General features: G+C 43.6%; 1 protein-coding gene across 1 annotated transcript in view; it reads right to left on the minus strand.

Moving 5' to 3' along the window:
• Positions 1-2,990: 2,990 nt before the first annotated feature.
• The window catches only part of me1 (malic enzyme 1, NADP(+)-dependent, cytosolic), a 93,635-nt gene continuing 77,602 nt past the window's right edge, over positions 2,991-19,023 (minus strand). The window contains exons 6-14 of the mRNA XM_061818675.1: positions 16,633-16,736; positions 8,816-8,925; positions 7,524-7,621; positions 7,107-7,220; positions 6,225-6,330; positions 5,564-5,706; positions 5,304-5,477; positions 3,686-3,784; positions 2,991-3,602 (exon numbers count right to left, since the gene is read on the minus strand). Of these exons, the coding sequence (XP_061674659.1) occupies positions 3,435-3,602; positions 3,686-3,784; positions 5,304-5,477; positions 5,564-5,706; positions 6,225-6,330; positions 7,107-7,220; positions 7,524-7,621; positions 8,816-8,925; positions 16,633-16,736 (1,116 nt within the window). The 3' untranslated portion in view covers positions 2,991-3,434. The remainder of the gene's footprint in view (positions 3,603-3,685; positions 3,785-5,303; positions 5,478-5,563; positions 5,707-6,224; positions 6,331-7,106; positions 7,221-7,523; positions 7,622-8,815; positions 8,926-16,632; positions 16,737-19,023) is intronic.

Below are 19,023 nucleotides of genomic sequence, written 5' to 3' on the forward strand. Positions count from 1 at the left end.
TAAATTTAACAAGGTGAAGAACCGGACCCCTAGAAGCAGCTCAAATGCGGTGCCAATTAAGGGAAGAGGGTACCTGTTCTTGATGGTGATGTCATTAAGTCCCCTGTAATCAGTACAGGGCCGTAACGAGGTGTCCTTCTTTTTGACGAAGAAGACTCCTGCTCCAGCCGGTGGCGATAATGGTCGGATGAGTCCTTCCGCCAGCGACTCCTCCACGTACTCTTTCATAGCTTGGTGTTCCGGTCCTGTTAATGTAAAGAGCCTCCCTTGAGGAGGTGAGATGCCAGGCAACAACTCGATAGCACAATCGTACGCGTGGTGCCGCGGAAGGGATTTGGCCTCTGAAAATACTTCCTAAAGGTCCCAATAACAGGACGGCACTGCTGATAGTTCCGGTATGGATTTAAATTCCTGTAAATCGACTGGTGCAATCTGTAAATTCCTCTCTTTTAGAGTCCCGAAACACACCTACTGCATTCATCGCCCCATGCCCTGATTTGACCAGTGGTCCAGTCAATGTGGGGGTTGTGTCTTTTAAGCCAGGGGCTGCCCAAGATGACATCGCTGCTCCGCGAGTTAAATACATGGAAACTTATCTTCTCATTGTGAGCGTCCGGAAATGTCATCCTCAGAGATTGCGTACGGTGAGTTACTTGGCATAGGAATTTACCATTGGTTGGGAATGCTTTGTGGAACCGCTGCATATGAAAGGGCACTGCGCTCAAGGCCTCGACTACCCATGGATTAATCAGGTTAGCGTCCAATCCCGAGTCAATATAGGCCGTAGCGGAATAAGTACGACCCCCCGTGCTCAAGGTGACTTTAAGCAGTGCTCGACTCGATCCCGCCGTGGTGTAATTCACACTCACTGGAGTCCTGATCTTGAGGGCGGAGTGCTTGGGCCTGACCCAGACAGTGGGCTATTAAGTGGCCCAGGTGTCCACAGTAGAAGCATCGGCCCTCTCACCGACGACGCAGTCGTTCCTCTGCCGGACCATCGAGCGCCTCAACCTGCATCGGCTCCGTCGCGAGAAGGGAAATCGGTGGGGCGGACACGCCGTGCTCTCCTTCTAGTAGCGCGTCCACTTGTCCCTGGATCGCTAGCCTCTGGCCGATCTTGAGAGATAGCACAATGAGCGAATCCAGGGAGGTAGGCAGATCCACTGCAATGAGGTGACTGCAGATCTGCAGTGAAAGCTCTTGGAAAAAGGCGTCGAGATGCGGATCCTCATTTCATCGGCTTTCTGATGCTCTGATGTGAAACTCGATAGCATAATCTGCCACATGACGCTGCCCCTGTCGTAGTGTAATCAATTTCCCTGCTGCTTGGCGTTCCAGCGAGGCATACTGGAAGACTTGTATCATAGCGCAAACGAAGGAGGTCCAGAAGTGGCACGTTTCGGAGTTAGGACTCCACTCTGCCATGCCTCTCCTATTCCTGTCATGTGGGATATGACGAAGTCAATACGTGCGCGGTCCATTGGGAAGGCGGAAGCCTGTAGCTCGAAGTGGAGGTCGCACTGGGCAAGGAACGGTTTGACGTTCCCCGTGTCATCGGAAAAGCGTTCAGGCCGGGAAAGAGGTGTGGCCTCGAACCGCTGAAACTCCGAGACTGGCGGGGTAGTCGGAGCGACCTGGACTGAGGTAGGAACTGTGGCAGTCGCCGTTGATGTGGCGTTAACGGCGCTAGCCTGAGAAGGTAGCCATGGGTCTAATCGGGCACAGATCTTGAGAAGTCTCTGGTTGGTCACCTGAAGAGCAGTATCCTGCTTAGCCAGGTGTCTGCCTTGGAACTGGAGAGAGTGACAGATGGCTTCTGAGTCAGCTGGGTCCATGTCGTGGCCAGATCGTTCTGTCATATCCAGAACGCTTGCGAATGCCTCGGGATACCTCCGGAAGAGCTGGATGAACAGAAGAACAGACCGGAAGAACAGACACAAACTTTTGATGAGGTTGGCTGTCATCACACAAGGTGTGCAAAAGAGAAAAAAAAACATTAGCAAAGATGAATCCGATAAAGTAATTATGACATCAGACTTTGTTGACATCATCATTTCATAACAAATTTCAACCGTCATGTGCTTAAAAAACAAACAAGCAAAACTGATTCTCCCATGGAAGTTGGTGAAAACTAACCCATAAAAAATGGAAACTCGGGCAAAAATTTAAACAGGTACAACACTGATTTAAAAGAAAAAAACATGCCAACGTGACCTACAATTGCCACACTTCTTCACATTTAATATTATAGTCTTGAACTTTTCTGAGTTTGCACCTCTGAAAATATTTGCATGGCATTGGGTTTGTAGTTAATCATGTGTCATGAAGCATGAATGTGTTTGTGATTTATGTTGAAAATTTAAGCAATGTCTGTGTCCTCAGGGGGGCCGTGTAGCTCAGTGGTTTAGAGCACTGGTTTGGTAAACCAGGGGTTGTGGGTTCGTATCCCACTGGGGCCTCCATTCCCTGAGAAGGGTTGCGTCAGGAAGGGCATCCAGCGTAAAAATTGTGCCAAACATATATATGCGGTAAAAATTGTGCCAAACATGTATATGCGTCCATTTGAGATGACACGCTGTGGCGACCCTGAAAGAAACTTGCTTTTTTCTGTGTCCTCAGGGACTTGACCTTCAAAAATTGTGCCAAACATATATATGCGTTCATCTGAGATGACACGCTGTGGCGACCCCGAAAGGGACTAGCCGAAAGAAACTTGCTTTTTTCTGTGTCCTCAGGGACTTGACCTTCAAGTCGTTAGTGAACAGTTTTGCTGTAATTCACTGCAACGTCACGTTTTGACCCCTAGAGGGAAGTAGATTACCATTAGCAAGCCAAGTGACTTTACATTTCCAATTCATATCATAAAGGGAGTACGATGATAATAATGCTTTGTTATCGACTACGTTTTAAGTATTTTCATTCGAAAATTCCTGTCTAAGAATCAAAAATTCCCATGCTATTTTACAAAAGTAAGGTTCGGAAAAAGAAAACAACAATCAAAAATGATTTTAATTCAAAATATTTTCACATACAAGATGGCGTCAGTCAAATACAATCATAATAATACAGAACAATTTCAGACCAATCAGTGCATTTTTGTTTTTAAAAGAGGTTGCACACTGCAATGTGACAAGTCGAGGGTTCAGAATTAAGACACTGTCTTAAAAAATAAATCTTTTCCATCTAAATTGACCCATTTCTATCCTAACTTGATTACTAAAATAATCTATACAATCATAACCTTAGTGGGGAAAGTAATGCCCAAAACAGCTTTGAAAAGTCTTCCAGGTTCATCAAATATCTACTGTTTTTTTATGCCAGTGTTGTTACCATAAAACTCACACTGACAGGGCAAAGAAAAAGTATATTCTATACAGGTCCTCTGTCTTCATGTTTGGATGACTGCCGTTGATTGAATTCGTCTGAAGCTCATGTCAAAGTTTGCATGACTGGAGAGTCATACTGTCCTCTGGCCAGCGGTAAGCGTCGGCAGCAAAGTCATCATAGTCAGTGGCGAAAAGTAGCGAGCGCACATAGGCTTCTTTGTCGGAGGGCTCCGGGCGAAGTGTGGCTATGTCGTGTTCGTAGGCATATTCAATTATCTGTAACAGATGTTTCATAAGTGAAGAATGAATAAACATAGACCACTAAAGAAAATGGCATTGTAGATGAGCTGAACTCTCACCTTTACTGCTAGCATGAGTGACACCTCCCTGATGGAGCTGAGCGGGGGATACAGTCTCCCCTCAGACAAATCCTTTTCCGTCACAAGGTCAGCTAGAGCCTGTTTTAAAGTGAACCCACACCCACACATAATCACAAGACTAATCCGCAATGGTATTTAGACTCAAACTGAAAATGGTGAGGACAAGTGGTATAGAAGAAGTGACGTGGAAATCACTAGGACCCTTTTGCTAGATAATTATTGACATTTGCAACAGGCTATAAAAACCTAGCCTATGTGTTTTGTAATTCAGCAGTCTTTGAGAAAAAGTATTTTATTCTCTGTTTAAATGAGGCCAGTTGCCCTTTTTTATTAAAGTCCCTCCAAAACGGAAATAGGGACACGTAGGCATATGCTATACATACAAATATATTTGAGTGACAGGTGAAGGTCAAGCGCGGCATGTTTTCAACGCATTCAGCAGACGTCCAAAGTGTCTGAAAGGGAGAGAACATCAGCATTCCTGTTCGAAGCGGGATTTTATTTACTTGGCGATTTTTGTATCCATTCAGATTTGGCAGACTTGTCCAAGGTTGCAAGGCACACCTATTATTTTATTTTATTTTTAAAAAATAATCGTTGGTGTCCTTTTTATCAGGCTTGTGGTTCTCGCTGCAACTGCTACATGGACTTTCATGCTACAAATGTGCTGGTAATTTGAAGAACAATAATTAGTAGTTAGTGGTTAACACGTGTGATTTTAAGAGGCCATCCTTCAAAATTAGTCCCAGTTAGTACTACTTGGTAGCGTAACCATGTCCCAACGATGCCTAAAAATTGTCATTTTCCAGCCTTTTGACTTTCATCCGCTACTGCATACAATCGCAAACCACATCGATGTCAAAGTTGCAACAGATCACAGATTCATTTAGACCTACATTATGCATAAAAATGTGGGGGGGAAATGGATTATGATAGCATGGGAGCTGTAACAATGTTTTTTTTTTTTGTAGTTTATCAAATTCAGAACAGTTTTATTTTCATTTTGGATCGACTTTAATAATAAAGCGCCACTGGATTCATTGAAAGAAATGTTTTTTTTTTTTTCTCAAAGACTGTTGAATTATGGAATTACATATGAAGCATTGGCCTCACAGTTCTGAGGTCCTGGGTTTAATCCTGAAACCCACCTGTGTGGAGTTTGCATGTTCTTCCCGTTCCTGTGTGGGTTTTATTTGTGCACTCCCGTTTCCTCCCACATCCCAAAAACATGCAACATTAATCAGACAGTCTAAATTGCTCCTCGGTGTGATTGTGAGTCCGGCTGTTTGTCTTGATGTGCTCTGCGATTGGTTGGCAACCAATTCAGGGTGTACCCCACCTCCTGCCCGTTGACAGCTGGGATAGGCTCCAGCATTCCTCGTGAGCGGCTAAGAAAATGGTTGGATAGATTATAGTTATATAAAATATAAAACCACATGGGTTAAGTTTATTTAGACAATGTCCATAATTATCAAGTGAAAGGGTCCACTTTATGTGGCTGGATACGACCTTCTTAGATGCTGCACGGGTGTGTTTCGTATATACAGTACAAAGATGTATTCAGTGTACATATGCAGGTGTCAAATGTCAATGTTACCTTTGCGGCAGTCAGAAAAACATCTTCGTTGATGTGTTGAATAGCACAGGCGATGACACCAAGGCCCACACCAGGGAAGATGTACGCGTTGTTTCCTTGACCGGGGTATAATGTCCTCCCTTCGGGAAGGGTGACCGGGTCAAAGGGACTCCCACTGGCAAAGATGCCCCTCCCCTAAACCACATTATTATCCATTGAAGCCCATTGTAAGTCTTTTCCAAGCGAATTGAATGCCAAGCATGGATACATTTCCACAGTACCTCTGTGAATGTGTAACATTGCTCTGCGGTGCATTCGGCTTTGCTGGTTGGGTTACTGAGAGCGAAGATGATCGGGTGTTCGTTGAACGACGCCATGTCCCTGATAATCTGCTCAGTGAAGGCCCCAGCAACAGCTGCCACACCTGAAACAGAAACGCAATGATGAATGATCCAACGGTTCCCGCTTCACATACAACATCATGAGGTTTAAACGGCAGGCAACAAACTAGCTAGCGGAGCGAGGTACGAAGAGTGCACGCTCAGTTATCGCTTTAGCTACAGTTTTTCATTTGATTGTTGTGTATTTATTACCGTGAAGTGTTTATCATGCAATTATTCACTGTATCAAGGACTTTACTACTTTGTTAGCGGTGATGGAAGGCTGGCCCACCAAAGCCTTCTCTGCAGGCCAAAACACTATTGCAAGCACTGACCGACATTTGCAATCTGAATTCTAATATTTGTCCCATGAAATTGTTTGAATTTATTCTCTTCATTTTGCATCTTTTCATTTGGCTGCACTGTTTTCAATATGAGTATGTGGATGCTAGAATTTCTTTTCTTTTCTTTTTTGTTTTAGCCTAATTCATTCACAGTCATTGTGCAGCATTCTTCCAGTATCAGATTGCACACTTGCTAAAAAATATTGTTTGAGTTTTACCAATGAGAGCTGTGGGTTTCAGTTCAAGGACCACATCCTCCAGGTTTCTCATCTGTGGGTGCTCGTGAGCAAACCTCTCCTTCTCATGCGTCAGGTGATCTCGGCCCTTTAGAAATGTGGAGAACGTTAAAGAAGAGGACGTGCAAGTGTGTAAAGGCGAGTGATCCAATGGATGGAATTGCTTGGTAGCAGTTTTCCCTCTGTGTTTAAGTACTTGAGTTACATAAAAAATGTGCAATGTTTTGTTTTGTTTTTCTTGGTATTTATAACCACTCCAACTATGGTATATTGAATTTTGCTTGCCAAAAGGTGTGCGATCTCAATTAAGATTGTGAAATTGTTTCAGATTTATCTGTCTCTTTGTCAAATTTTCCTGTGGTCAGGATTTCACCTCCATCTGTTCTGGTCAACCCAGGCATGGGGAGACCATGCAAACTCCACTCATGACCCCGGTCCTCAGAACTATGAAGCCAACGCCCTAACCAGTTCCGCCTCCATTCAACTCCAGTGTAACGCTTTGTTACCTAAATCAATCACACACATAAAGGATATCAGCCTGTAAAGTCCACCCATTAATTCATTTAATTTATTGTATGTGCTGCTTGTCCTCATGAGAGTTATGGGTGAGAACAGCCTATCAAAACTGAGTTTGGGAGAGGGGTGTGGCATACGTAGCGCTGATTTTCAATTGTGGGGCACATATGGACAAACAAACACTCATGCGCTCACATTCAAGGTTATTGGCAAATATGAGACTTCACCTAACCTGACACACATGTTTAAGAATTTGGGAGGGAGCTGGTAGTAGAAAAAAAAAAAATTAAAGCTTTAAGTGTAGTTTAGTGCAGGTGTACCTATGACAGGAATATTTCATTAAAGCACCTTGACAATGAGGCCCTTGGAATCAACCATCCAGATTTTCTTCAAACTGTTTTCCTTGGACAGGCCCTCTTTCTCCATGGCCATTGTAATCAGCTCAGCAATCCCCATCGCCGCCTGGTACCAACATGACAGTGAGGGAAGACTTTTATACTTGCACGTTATTACAGAGGCTTGGATGGACAGCTGAACCACAAGAATTATATTATCTAAATAATTATCTGATTCATTTCTCAAGTATAAAGGCACGTTCAACAGAAAAATGATTGTATATATTTGATTGCAAGTCAAAATGTAATTCTATTTTTAAACTTGCAAATCTTGCAAAATCCCAGTCCTTCTCCTCTTCTGGCATTATCATTTTAAAGTAAAGTAGTAAAGGTAATAGTGTTGTTGTCGCATTGTGCATGCAACACCCACCTCCCCTGCACCTTGGAACACAATCGTGTGGTCACACATTTTGCTCCTGGTGATGCGCAGGGCTGCCAAAAGTCCAGCGACTGCTACCGCCGCAGTGCCTGGGGGAAATTAGAGAGCATCGTCAGCTATGAAGCATTTAATTAAATACATAAACCCAACATATTAGCCGCAGCTTTACAGTATGTTACTGGTATCTACACTACTATCCAAATCATGGAAAAAACTGTTCCTTTGCCAAATGCCACACAATTGCTAAGTCTGAATGTCAAATTGGTGGTCACGTGAACATTGATCACAGGGATTTATTTGGAAAAGTGGTAGACAAGTATGTAAATAAGAGTATTATGTAATTTTCCATAACCTATGCTAAGACAAGACTTACATATACATCCATCAACATTTTCAATATGGCTTATCCAGTTCATGTCGTGGCGAGACTTGGCCTATCCCAGCTGACTTTGGACAGACACAGACAGCCATTCACGCTCACACTAACTGCACAGAGATCAGGCAAGTGAACCAATACATTTTCAGTGACGCCTAAATACGCATCCATCATTCCATTTTCTGTACTGCTAATTCTCACTCAGGTCGTGGACGTGATGGAGCCTGTCTCAGCTATCTTGGGGCGAGAGGTGGGGTACACCCTGAACTGGTTGCCAGCCAATGAAATGTGGATGGATGGATGACAACAGTCAGTGCACTTGTAGACGTTACTGTCTAGTGCTGTAACTCAAAATACTTTTTAAAGATGTTTTAATACATGTATTACGGTGGTTGTAGTTTGCAGTGATAATATATTTTTCTCAAATATCAATAGCACCTGCAAAATATAACCGTTACAATAAAAACATTTACTGTACTGTACTGGAGCTTGGATTGAACATTTTTTTTTTCTGTGCCAGATTATCATGGAACCCTCATGTAAATACAATATTTTATGAAATGCGGGCTCCTGGCATTTGTGTTTCTGCTGAATCCAAATCCATGCCCCATTTGGACTTTTGCACATATTCGCAATAAAATTGCAAATCAGTATTTTTTGATTGTATCATATATTTCTCATATATTTTATATTTCACAGGACCTGAGATTTATAGGGCTGATATGGGGCCTTGGGTGTAGAATTTACATGGGCATTGTTATGACAATTAAACTTCTATAATCCTTGATGAAAATGTCCAGTGACTGCATGTTTTCACGTGAATGATTCCAGGATAATCGGTATACATTTAAATAGACTTGAGAAAGATAAACAAGAAAAGATAACCAGTTTTTGTGTTCCCACCTACCTTGGATGTCGTCGTTGAATGTGCAATACATGTTTCTGTACTTGCTGAGCAGACGGAAAGCGTTAACATTTGCAAAGTCTTCGAACTGAATCAGGCAGCCCGTTCCATACCTGTAAACAAGAGGGATACATTTCACATTGTTGTAGCCCCCAGATAAAAATGCAGTGGTTGATGACAATGTTGTGGAGGGGATACTGCACATATTCAAAGTGGCACAACACATTGATCAAGTGACGCTTCATTGTAGTCCTGAAGAGGGGGCTATGCACCACAGTTTTGAGTGCTAAAGCCATGCTCAAAGTTTAGCTCAAATAATGGAGTTCATTTTTCAGAACAAGAGTAAATCATTTGATCTGTGAAATAAATCAAAATCAAGGCAAACAATATACTTAAATTAAAATGATTTAAAACCACAAACCCATTTTAGACGCACATGAAAAGGACGTTTGAAAACAATTTAAAAGAGCAAAAGCCCACCCAGTGTCCTTGATAAGCCAGCAGTGTTCCGCAAGTTACTTGTTACCAAATGTTCACTCTTACAAAACAGAAGTCTTAGCTTTCAAATTTATTATACAACAAAAATAAGGCCAAGATTAAGAGCCATTAAACTCAATTTTGCAGTAATATTTTGTTGTAGGGATGCCAAGTTGTCATGCCTTTTTCCAGATGGCTCTTCTATAAAGGAATTCATAGAATGTTTATAAAGGCTGCTCAGTGTCCAAGATTAAAATCCTGGTGGAGCAGGAGTTAAGGAAATAGTGAACTGGATTAAGGTGCCATTTTGGTCACCTCCTGTTGGAAAATCCAAAGTAAAAAATTAAAATAAAATACAAGTTACTATCCAGTGGGTTTCAGGCTTCTACACAGTAGGTCACTTCATTGTTGACAAATGTGGTTAATTATTTTGTAAGCGTTTCAAAATATTTTTGAAAATTATTTCACCTCATAAATATTTAGTACTATCTAGCCATTTTCTGAGCCGCTTATCCTCACAAGGGTTATGGGGAATGCTCAAGCCTATTCCAGCTGTCAACGGGCAGGAGGCAGTGTACACCCTGAACTGGTTGCCGGCCAATCAAAGGACACATAGAGAGAGACAACAGTTTCACTCACAATCACAACTTTAGGTAAGTTAGAGGTTGTTTTTTTCTTTTTTGGGTAATGTGGGAGGAAACTTGAGTGCCCGGAGAAAACACACACAGGTACGGGGAGTACTTGCAAAGTGTTCACATGTTGGGCTGGGATTGAACCAGGGTCCTCAGAACTGTGAGGCCAATGCTTTCCAGTTGCTCCACCATGCCGCCCTATTTAGTACTATAATACATTAAACTCGCGGGAGTCTCGTGAGGACAAGCGGCAAAGAAAATGGATGGATGCCTACATTAAACTGTAAGTGTCTATGATAATGCAGACTACATTCATAAAAAAAAAAAATATTTTAATGCTGTTTTGGATTGATTTCCCAAATTTCTAAGTGAACACACTGTCACACTCTCTGCCTAAGTTTCCACAGTAATAAAAACAGTATGACTGAATGCCATATGCCCATATTAGGCTCGAGAATGACAGCTTCTGCCTTGCAACACATTGCCTGTACATACATGTGACTCGATTTGTTCATTTATTTTCGACTGATCACTGGCGCTTATCCCAGGTGACTTTGTGGGAGAGGCATGTGCATGCACATTGGATATTTCTGCATGATTTTGTCATGATCCTGCCGCTCCAGCCCGGACTGTGCAGGTGCCCGTGCCGCCGCGCTAATTGGAAGGCACACAACTGCGCCTCATGCGGGCTGATTATCCCCTGTATATATAGGACCCCAATGACGACTGGTTCTCCGCCAGGTCGTTGAGCTTCATGCCCAGTTCGAGTACTCCCGTATCTCTGATCGTCAACCCGTGCGCACCGACTTCCGCCTGTTCTCCTACCGACCCCGTAAGCCTGACTCCTTTGACACTTCTGCCTTCCTTGATCGATCTCCCGTGTACCGACTCCTGCCTACCTGCTCACCTGCTCTCTTCGCCCGACGTCCCAACTACCGCGGCTGCACCTGACTGCCTGCCCGATCCCCGACCTTCTAATAATAAACAATTTTCCCCAATCTACCTTGCATCTTCCGTATCCTCCTGCATTTGGGTCCAACCTCCGTTCCGATGGGTCGTGGCAGAACGATCTGGCCATAACAGGACCCAGCGGGAAAGACCCGGTGTTGCCGGCACCGACGCAAGGTAGACCGACTGCCGGAGGACCAAGCCTGTCCGATCCGGGTAGGCTCCATGACGTCCTCTGCTTCCATGTCATATGCTCCGCCGGCGAGCTACGAATACGTCACGACCACGACCCGTCCGGCACCGCATATTCTTCTGGACTCTGACTTTTCGGACTATGAGGCGGACATTGATTTGTATGACCGGCTGCCTGAGTACGACTCCGATTATTTCGATTACGAATCTCTTCGCCCGGTCTTCAATCCCGGCCAGTTTGTTTCACCTCCCCGAGTTTCCAGCACCCGAGCGTCTTCGCCCGGTAGGTCCGAGTACACCAACCCGTTTGTGGGAACCCGCTTGGGCATCTACCCGGACCTCCGCGTGGCGGCCAGAGGAGACGCCCCAGCCGGGCGCTCCCTTGTGCCTCCCGCTGCCCGGCAACTAAGACACCATCCTCCCACTCCTCACCGGCAATGGTGAAACCAGAAGATCTGCAGCTAGTGGCGAAGCTTCCAGCCCAGAGGAACGAGGAGCCGCCAAATCACGAGGTGTTCTGCCGCGAAATACGGGCGGAGATAGAGCGGCAGCGTGCCGAATTGGCTCCCGCTCCCGAGACACTCTTTGCCTACTCTCATTCATGTCGCCGTGGAAACTGATCCGCCACCGCGCCACGCCCACGTTGCTGCATCAACGAAAGCCCTGCAAGCTCACGTAGCAGTGGAGACCAACCCGATACCGCCTCACGTTGCGGTCCAGGAGGTGGCGACGTCTCCACAGCCGCTTCTCGTCCATGCCCAGGAGTACCGGTTGTGACCGGCCCGCGGCCGCTCCACGCTTCTGCTTCGTCGGCGACCGGTCTGCGGTCGCCCCCCGTTCCTGCTCCGACGGCGACGAGCACGCCCATACGTTCCCGTCCAGGAGGTGGCGATGGTGCCGCCGTCTTCTCATGTTGCTGTGCAGGAGGAGGTGGCGATGGTGGCGCTGCCGCCGCCTTCTCATGTTGCTGTCCAGGAGGAGGTGGTGATGCCGCTGCTGCCGCCTTCTCACGTTCCTGTCCAGGAGGAGGTGGTGATGGTGCCGCCCCCTTCTCAAGTTCCCGTCCAGGGGGAGGAGGAGGTGGTGAGGACGACGCCGCCCCCGCCTTCTCACGTTGCTGTCCAGGAGGAGGTGCCGAGGACGCCGCCGCCTTCTCACGTTGCTGTCCAGGAGGTGGCGACGGTTCCCTAGCTGCCTCACGTTCCCGTCCAGAAGTACCAGTGGCGACCGGTCCGCGGCTGTCCCACGCCACTGTCTCGACAGCGACAGGAGCTGGGGAGTTCTGATGAGCCACCCCAGAGCTGGAGAGACTTCGAGATGGTGGTGGTGATGCAGCCATTTTGCATTTACACAATGGCAGACAGCAAAATAAGTTAAGAGTGTGGGTGTCCGAGACATTAATGAAAATGTATAAACTTGATATTGGCAGCACAATTGCATGTCTTTATAGTTTTATGATCATATAAAGTAAAGAATGAGTTTAATCTGTAGTAATGATCATTTATGATCTTGTATCCATAGAGTTTGAAGGGCAACATGTAAATTGTGCAACTAAAGATTTTTATGCAGCTGTTGATGTCTTTATGCACTTTTGTCTTTACCGTTATATAAGAACTGTGTTTCAATGGGCGACCAGGTCTGCATTGTTAATGAGGATTACCTATACATACTATGACTGCTCAGAATTTTTATATCATCCAAAAAGTTTTTAAAGTGGGACTTTGACCATAGCTCTTTTTTTGCCTGTGAGGCATTTACATTACAAACCAATTTTGGTCTTGGTTAAAGAAAAGATAGAAACAAGGGTTAAAAAAAAAAGGACAGAGTCAGTTGAAAACCGAATAAAAAATACCAGGGATAATGTTTCACAGTGTGAGCGACAGAGGAAATTGGGACAGGTCATGCAAACAGAGACAGCTGCCTCCAAAGCTCACTTCAATACACCTGCAGTGCTGTCAGCCCAATATGCAGGTCAAATCCTTTGTTGTCATAACCACTGAAGATGAGAATGCTTTCTTTTTACTCTTTGTCATTTGCAGTCTTATTGCTGTTTTAGTTTTTGCATTTAAGAGAAATGTCCTGAAGAGAGTGCCATTGGTTTCTCCTTCTGCAGGGCTACAATAAATTGCTGCCTAATTCTGGGACTGAGAGCTTGTCTGCCAACACAGCAGTTGTGCTGTGGAGAAAATGTGTTTTCAATCAAGTAAGGAGCAGGTCCAAAAGCAATGTGCGTCTCCAAGAAGACAAAGAATCATGGGACAAAAAAGGGTGCTATTAACCTTTTATGGTGTCGGGGCTTTTAATAAATGGGGAAAAACAATCAAGGCATGATTGACCATTTGCCAAAGCCGCTTCCTAATGGAAAGGTTACCAAAGTTCACATACAACCAAAGCTTAAAAAAAAAAGTATCATCTGGAAGGGAAAGGAATGTTGCAACTTTTCGCTTGATAGAGTTAAGACAAAAGATTGTACTGTATATTTGTCAAACGTAAGGGTAATCTTTTTTAGGGGACAAATGACAGGGTAGGGAAGCTTACGCACCTCAACAAAAATATCAGAATGATAGACATGGAAATTTGAAAAAAATAAAATAAAATCCAGACCAACATCCTCTAACCATAAACTACCAGTAAGGTTGTGGGATTGAAACGAAACAGGAATACCTCCCCAGTTTAGAACCTTCAGTGTTGGAGTTTAGCCTGCAGTGAAGATGGAGGCAGTGATTGTGTGTTTGTGCCTGTGTGTGTGTGGAGTGCGTACATGCGTTTGTGTCTGTGAATGAGGTTAGCACAGATCTCAAATGTGTTGCAGTTACTTGTGACCATAAAATAGGGTTAATAATTGAGATCAGTGTCAGCGCTCGCATGCCCAGTACCCTCTGTTGTTGTCTGTGTGTTTGTCTGTGGAGAAAGAATTGCTGCATAGTGCTGTGGAGGCACCAAATGCTTGGGTAAGCTTGAAAGCAGTCAGCTCATTGACGATCACATGCATGTAGCTGCTGCAATGACAGGAAGTGACATGATTATATCCAAATAAGCAAGATAGTTTGTCTTACTTTTATATTGTTTTGTCTGTCTGTTATCGTTCTCTGGATGTTAGTGACTGACCAGACCTCCAAAGTTTTAGTGTAAATGCTTGAAAATATCTCCTTGAGTACATGTGACATTTGGTCAGGATGCTGCAATGACAAAACATTGCCCGTGGGCAAATGTTGTGTCCTTGTCCTGAAAAATGTGTTTGAGGTCACTTTTTTCCCCCCGTCTGGCATCTACATCAACATAATTAGAGGAATAACTAAATCAAATAAAGCTAGTGAATTTGTTTATTTCAAATGATCTGCCTGTTGGACAGTCTGAGTTTGTGTCTGGTCCAGCTAAGTTGTATGTTTTCCCCTTCCCTCCTCATTAACATGACAACAGGACACTTTCATGTCGGTAAACAGCAAGACAATTTTAAATCATGGATTCCTTTAATAAAAACATGTAAAGGTTTCTTGAAAGGTGCTATAAAAGACATATGCATGATGATAGAACAGATGGACTGTGAGAGTTGTCTGACAGCCCCTCCAATCCCCACGTTTTTGGGTACATTCAGGAAACAGTGATTCTTTAGTCACGTAATATTTTTAATGGCGGATATGCTGATTGCACCAAATTGCCCCTACCAGTGGCTGTGCAGTCAGAAACAGGAAGTGCCCAGTGGAGAGAGGGAGAGAGGCAATGCTGGAACATATGTGTGCTGGAGATTAGTAAAGAGAGCAAGTCTCTCAGGATTAAAAAATAAATGCTTGTCAGATTTAAATAAATAAATAAATAAAGCATTTTTACAATTTTCAATCAAATAAAATATTGATGAATAATATTTTTAAAAACGACTCCATGGAAAAGGGCACTCTTTTGATCCAAGGTAAAAAAAAAAAAAAAGGCCCATTGCTGAAGCACCAGTAAGAAATTACTCAGTGGATGGATCTGCCTGTGATTGTGCCAGATGTGCAGCCCCATTTGCATCAAGCAATGCTGAGTAAACTAAATTCAATAATTCTGAAATAAAGTCACATTCATAGAAACTGATTTCTGTGCGATATTTGTTTAAAATATTTGTATATTTTATACCGGTAAATCATGCATGAACAATACATTTTCTTAATATTTTCATTTTCCATGTGTATTTTACTGTGCCTGTTATTACCTTATAAAATCTTGTTGCTAGCATTCATCATTCTACTGCATAATAAGGTGATCTATATTCATTGTTATTTTAACCTTTTATTGACATTTTGACCCTTTTTCTTCTTGTATAGATACTACACAAATATCCATCCATCCATGCATTTTTTTAGCTGCTTATCCTCAAGGATCATGGCACTGCCGGAGCCAATCCCAACTATCATTGGCCAGTACGGGGGTATACCTTGAACTGGTTGCCAGCCAATCGCAGCACACATGGAGACAGACAACAGTCACACTTCCAACCACACCTGGGGACAATTTGAAAACTCACGCAGGGAGAGCGAGAACATGAAAACTCCACACAGGCAGGCCAGGATTTGAACCCCAATCCTTAGAACTGTGAGGCCAACACTAACCAGTTGCTCCAACGTGGCGCCACTATACAAATAAATTGTATGTATTTATGTATATCACTATTGAGCTCGGCCATCCGCTTCAAAAAGATAAAAATCAGATGCAAAGATTACAAAGCTAAGCCAATAATAATGTATGTCTTGTGTGTGACTGATAATTGTCCATCGACAGTCCTGTTAGCAAGTAGATTGATTCAGTGAAACAGTTGCAGGAAAATTGTTCTTCCACTGAAATGGTTTGGTTTCAAAATACATCAAGTCTGTATATTATTTTTCCGTGGCAATATGGAGCAGCTGGATTCATGCTCTCTGTGTTTGTCAGAAAACTAAACGCGTATATTACTTGTAAGCCCGCGGAGCTGTAATCATTCACTCAATCCCCGAGCCTGTAATTATTCATTTTCCACCAATCTGGCTACTTTTTGGGGGAAAAGAACACCGCTGTTCCCTGTAGTTGAGAAGCTACCCAGCGATTAAGAGTTGGGGCTTTTTTTTTTTTTTTGCCAATTCTATTTCTGTTCTTTCTGAAGTTCTGACAATGATGGACCTAGCCAAAGCACATCGGTGACCGTGATGCTTTTGAAGCCCTGAGCTATACATACAAATATACTGTATATCGGCACCCAATTAAATCAAATGTACACAAAACTGTCATCAAGGACATGAACTCAACATGTTGACCCATTTTAATGATTGTGAATAAAATATGATGGCTATGATGGATTTTGAGGGTCTCTAATCACTTTTCAACAACGTCTGTTCATCATGAACGAAGCTGGTTATTACGTATGGTTTTGAATACCATGGAACCCCAAATTCCACTCATAAAAGTGAAATTGTTTTCCAGACAGCTAAATCCCACAAATTGTGTCTGCATGAGACACTGCATGCGTATAGTAGGCTTCAAATGTCTTAAAAATCACAGCAGCAGACTGTCAAGAGGAAGTGGGCAAATGATGAGTTGAGAGCCAAAATGGACACACGGTACCTTTCTGACACAGCTTTCATAAATTCATCCAGCAGGTCATCATATGCCTGGCCTCGCACCCTCTTGTGCCTGAGCCCAATGTACAGTGGATCCTGCAACAGTGCCTGAAAAAACACAGATCAAAGATAGATGTTGTTTCTGCTACTAAAATATACAAAAAATAAAAATAAAAGGGAAATTTACAGCGTAGCCATCCCAAACCACACGCAAATTTTGTTCTTTGCTTGAGTTTGTTTGGCGAGTGTTGGTGCCACTTGAACAAGCAGAAACCGCTCCCACCTAATTTGCTTAACAATTTCATGCTTTCTATACATGTTTTACTTTGGCATTAATTTCACCAGGCAGCAAGCCAAACATCTCTCAAAGCAATATATTTTATAGTGAGACTGACTACACAAATGTCACGGGAGTTTTGAAGTTTTAATCTTAAAAGCTTGGCAGCTGCTTTCACGGCTCATTTGAGCAGGCATCGTTTACTTCCCATGCATTTTGAATATGTAATTACACAGTGGCTCGAAAATAACTAAAGCATGGAGAGAGAAGCAGCCACCTTTCCATTGCGAGGTCAAGAACCATCCCCGAACATTATTTATATGAAGCTGACAAGTCATTTCCTGGCAGGCACTAGCTGGACAGTAACAAGCAGGAGTTGGCTAACGTAAATTGGTACCTAAACAAGCAAAACGTGATCATTTGATGTCTCAGAGTAGACTAATACCACACCGCCACTTCGGTGGTCAGTTCAAAAGTGATGCAGTCACACGCAAGAAGAAAAGTCACGAGAAGTGCTTACAACCGATGTATTCACATAAAATAGGTTTGAAAAGGAAAAGAACGTATTTTCCTATATGAAAGTATGTAAACAATAAAAGATTCATGATGACTGACAATGGACCATACACAGACACTCTGCAGGGAAATGTAACAAATACAGCACCAAGGTTTTACAAAAATATTTTGCAGGTATGAATTCCAGAGCAATCTGCAACAAAATGATTTTTATTTTTCTTTGCTGTGCCTGAGACATAGAGGCTGAGGACCCCACCCAATCAATCGAGGACAGGACCGGGCCCAGGGGTACACCCGAAAACAACCGGTAGACAGGATAGTTCCAACACTGAGGAAGCCAGTGGCGTTTGCCAGCCCCTGTGAAGTCCCCGTACAACTGGCTACAGTAGGGACCCAACGTCACGCTCCCAGCCAACAACACACACACACACATGCACGCACTTCCCACCCAGGAGAGAAAGATGCCACCCGCAACCTGCAGACTAGTTTCCGCCCAGCCCAAGAATGGGAAAATGTCCCTTTTTTGTTGGGAGGGTGGATAGGGACACATGGCAAGAGAACAATAAAGGGGGAAACCCGGGAGAGCAGCCACGGGCCATGAGAGGGGAGCCTCAATACCAAGCAGCCATTCATCCCGGGAAGCCTAGGTAAGTCATGGAACATCCATCCATCGATCCATTTTCTGAACGGCTTATCCTCACAAGCATCGCGGTAATGCTGGAGTCCATCCCAGCTATCATCGGGAAGTAGGCATTGTGCACCCTGAACTGCCAACTAATTGCCGAACAAATAATGGAACAGTGAGTTATTTTACGTTACAAATTCAAAGAAGATAATGTCATATTTTAGGCTTCCAATGCTTCTTCTGGGAGAGCCTTAATCTCTTTTAATCAAAAAGGAAATTAAGCAGCAAACTTCATGTTGTCTTCCAATCACTTTTCAAAGAGAGATGGAACTAAACTAACTGGGATATCAGAAAAATCCAAATTGATCTTGGAATAAAGTGGAACATTTTGGACAGGTCAAGCCATTCTCCAAATTCGATAGAGCGTGCATATTAACTGCTAAGGACAAGACTGACAAACAAACAGCAACTGAAAGATTCTGGAGCTAACTGCTGGAAACATGAGTTTTCACTTGGCCAGTTGGATGAAATGTTTCAATTAAAAAGTATTTATTGCATTTGCATCCTTTTCTATATTGAAAATATGTTATTTCTCCAACCACATCAAGACTTTGGGGGATTGGAGCTGAACTGGAGCAGCTGAGTCATCTGAAGTCGGTCTTGGCAAAATAAATGACAGCTTCTGAAAGGCCCAGTTCATCTGTGTCAGGCACAGAACCGGCTAAGGTCGCCACGCCTTTGGCCGACATGGCATGGATACAGTACACAGAGATGTGTAAATATAGACATCCATGCGGATTATTCTTAGTCTGTTCTAAGATAAAGTCACGTGCAAAACTGCCCACCGTTTTGGTAAAAGACTGTTGCTGGGTGCTCTATTATTTGGCTGGGTGGTGCTTGCCCAAAGTGGCAGAGGTGAGAGCCTCTTTCCAAGCTAGCAAGAATCCATTGGAATAGAAATGTCTCTAAAAGGTTGG

Source organism: Syngnathoides biaculeatus, chromosome 5, assembly GCF_019802595.1.
Source record: "Syngnathoides biaculeatus isolate LvHL_M chromosome 5, ASM1980259v1, whole genome shotgun sequence".
In the NCBI taxonomy this organism is placed as follows: Eukaryota; Metazoa; Chordata; class Actinopteri; order Syngnathiformes; family Syngnathidae; genus Syngnathoides; species Syngnathoides biaculeatus.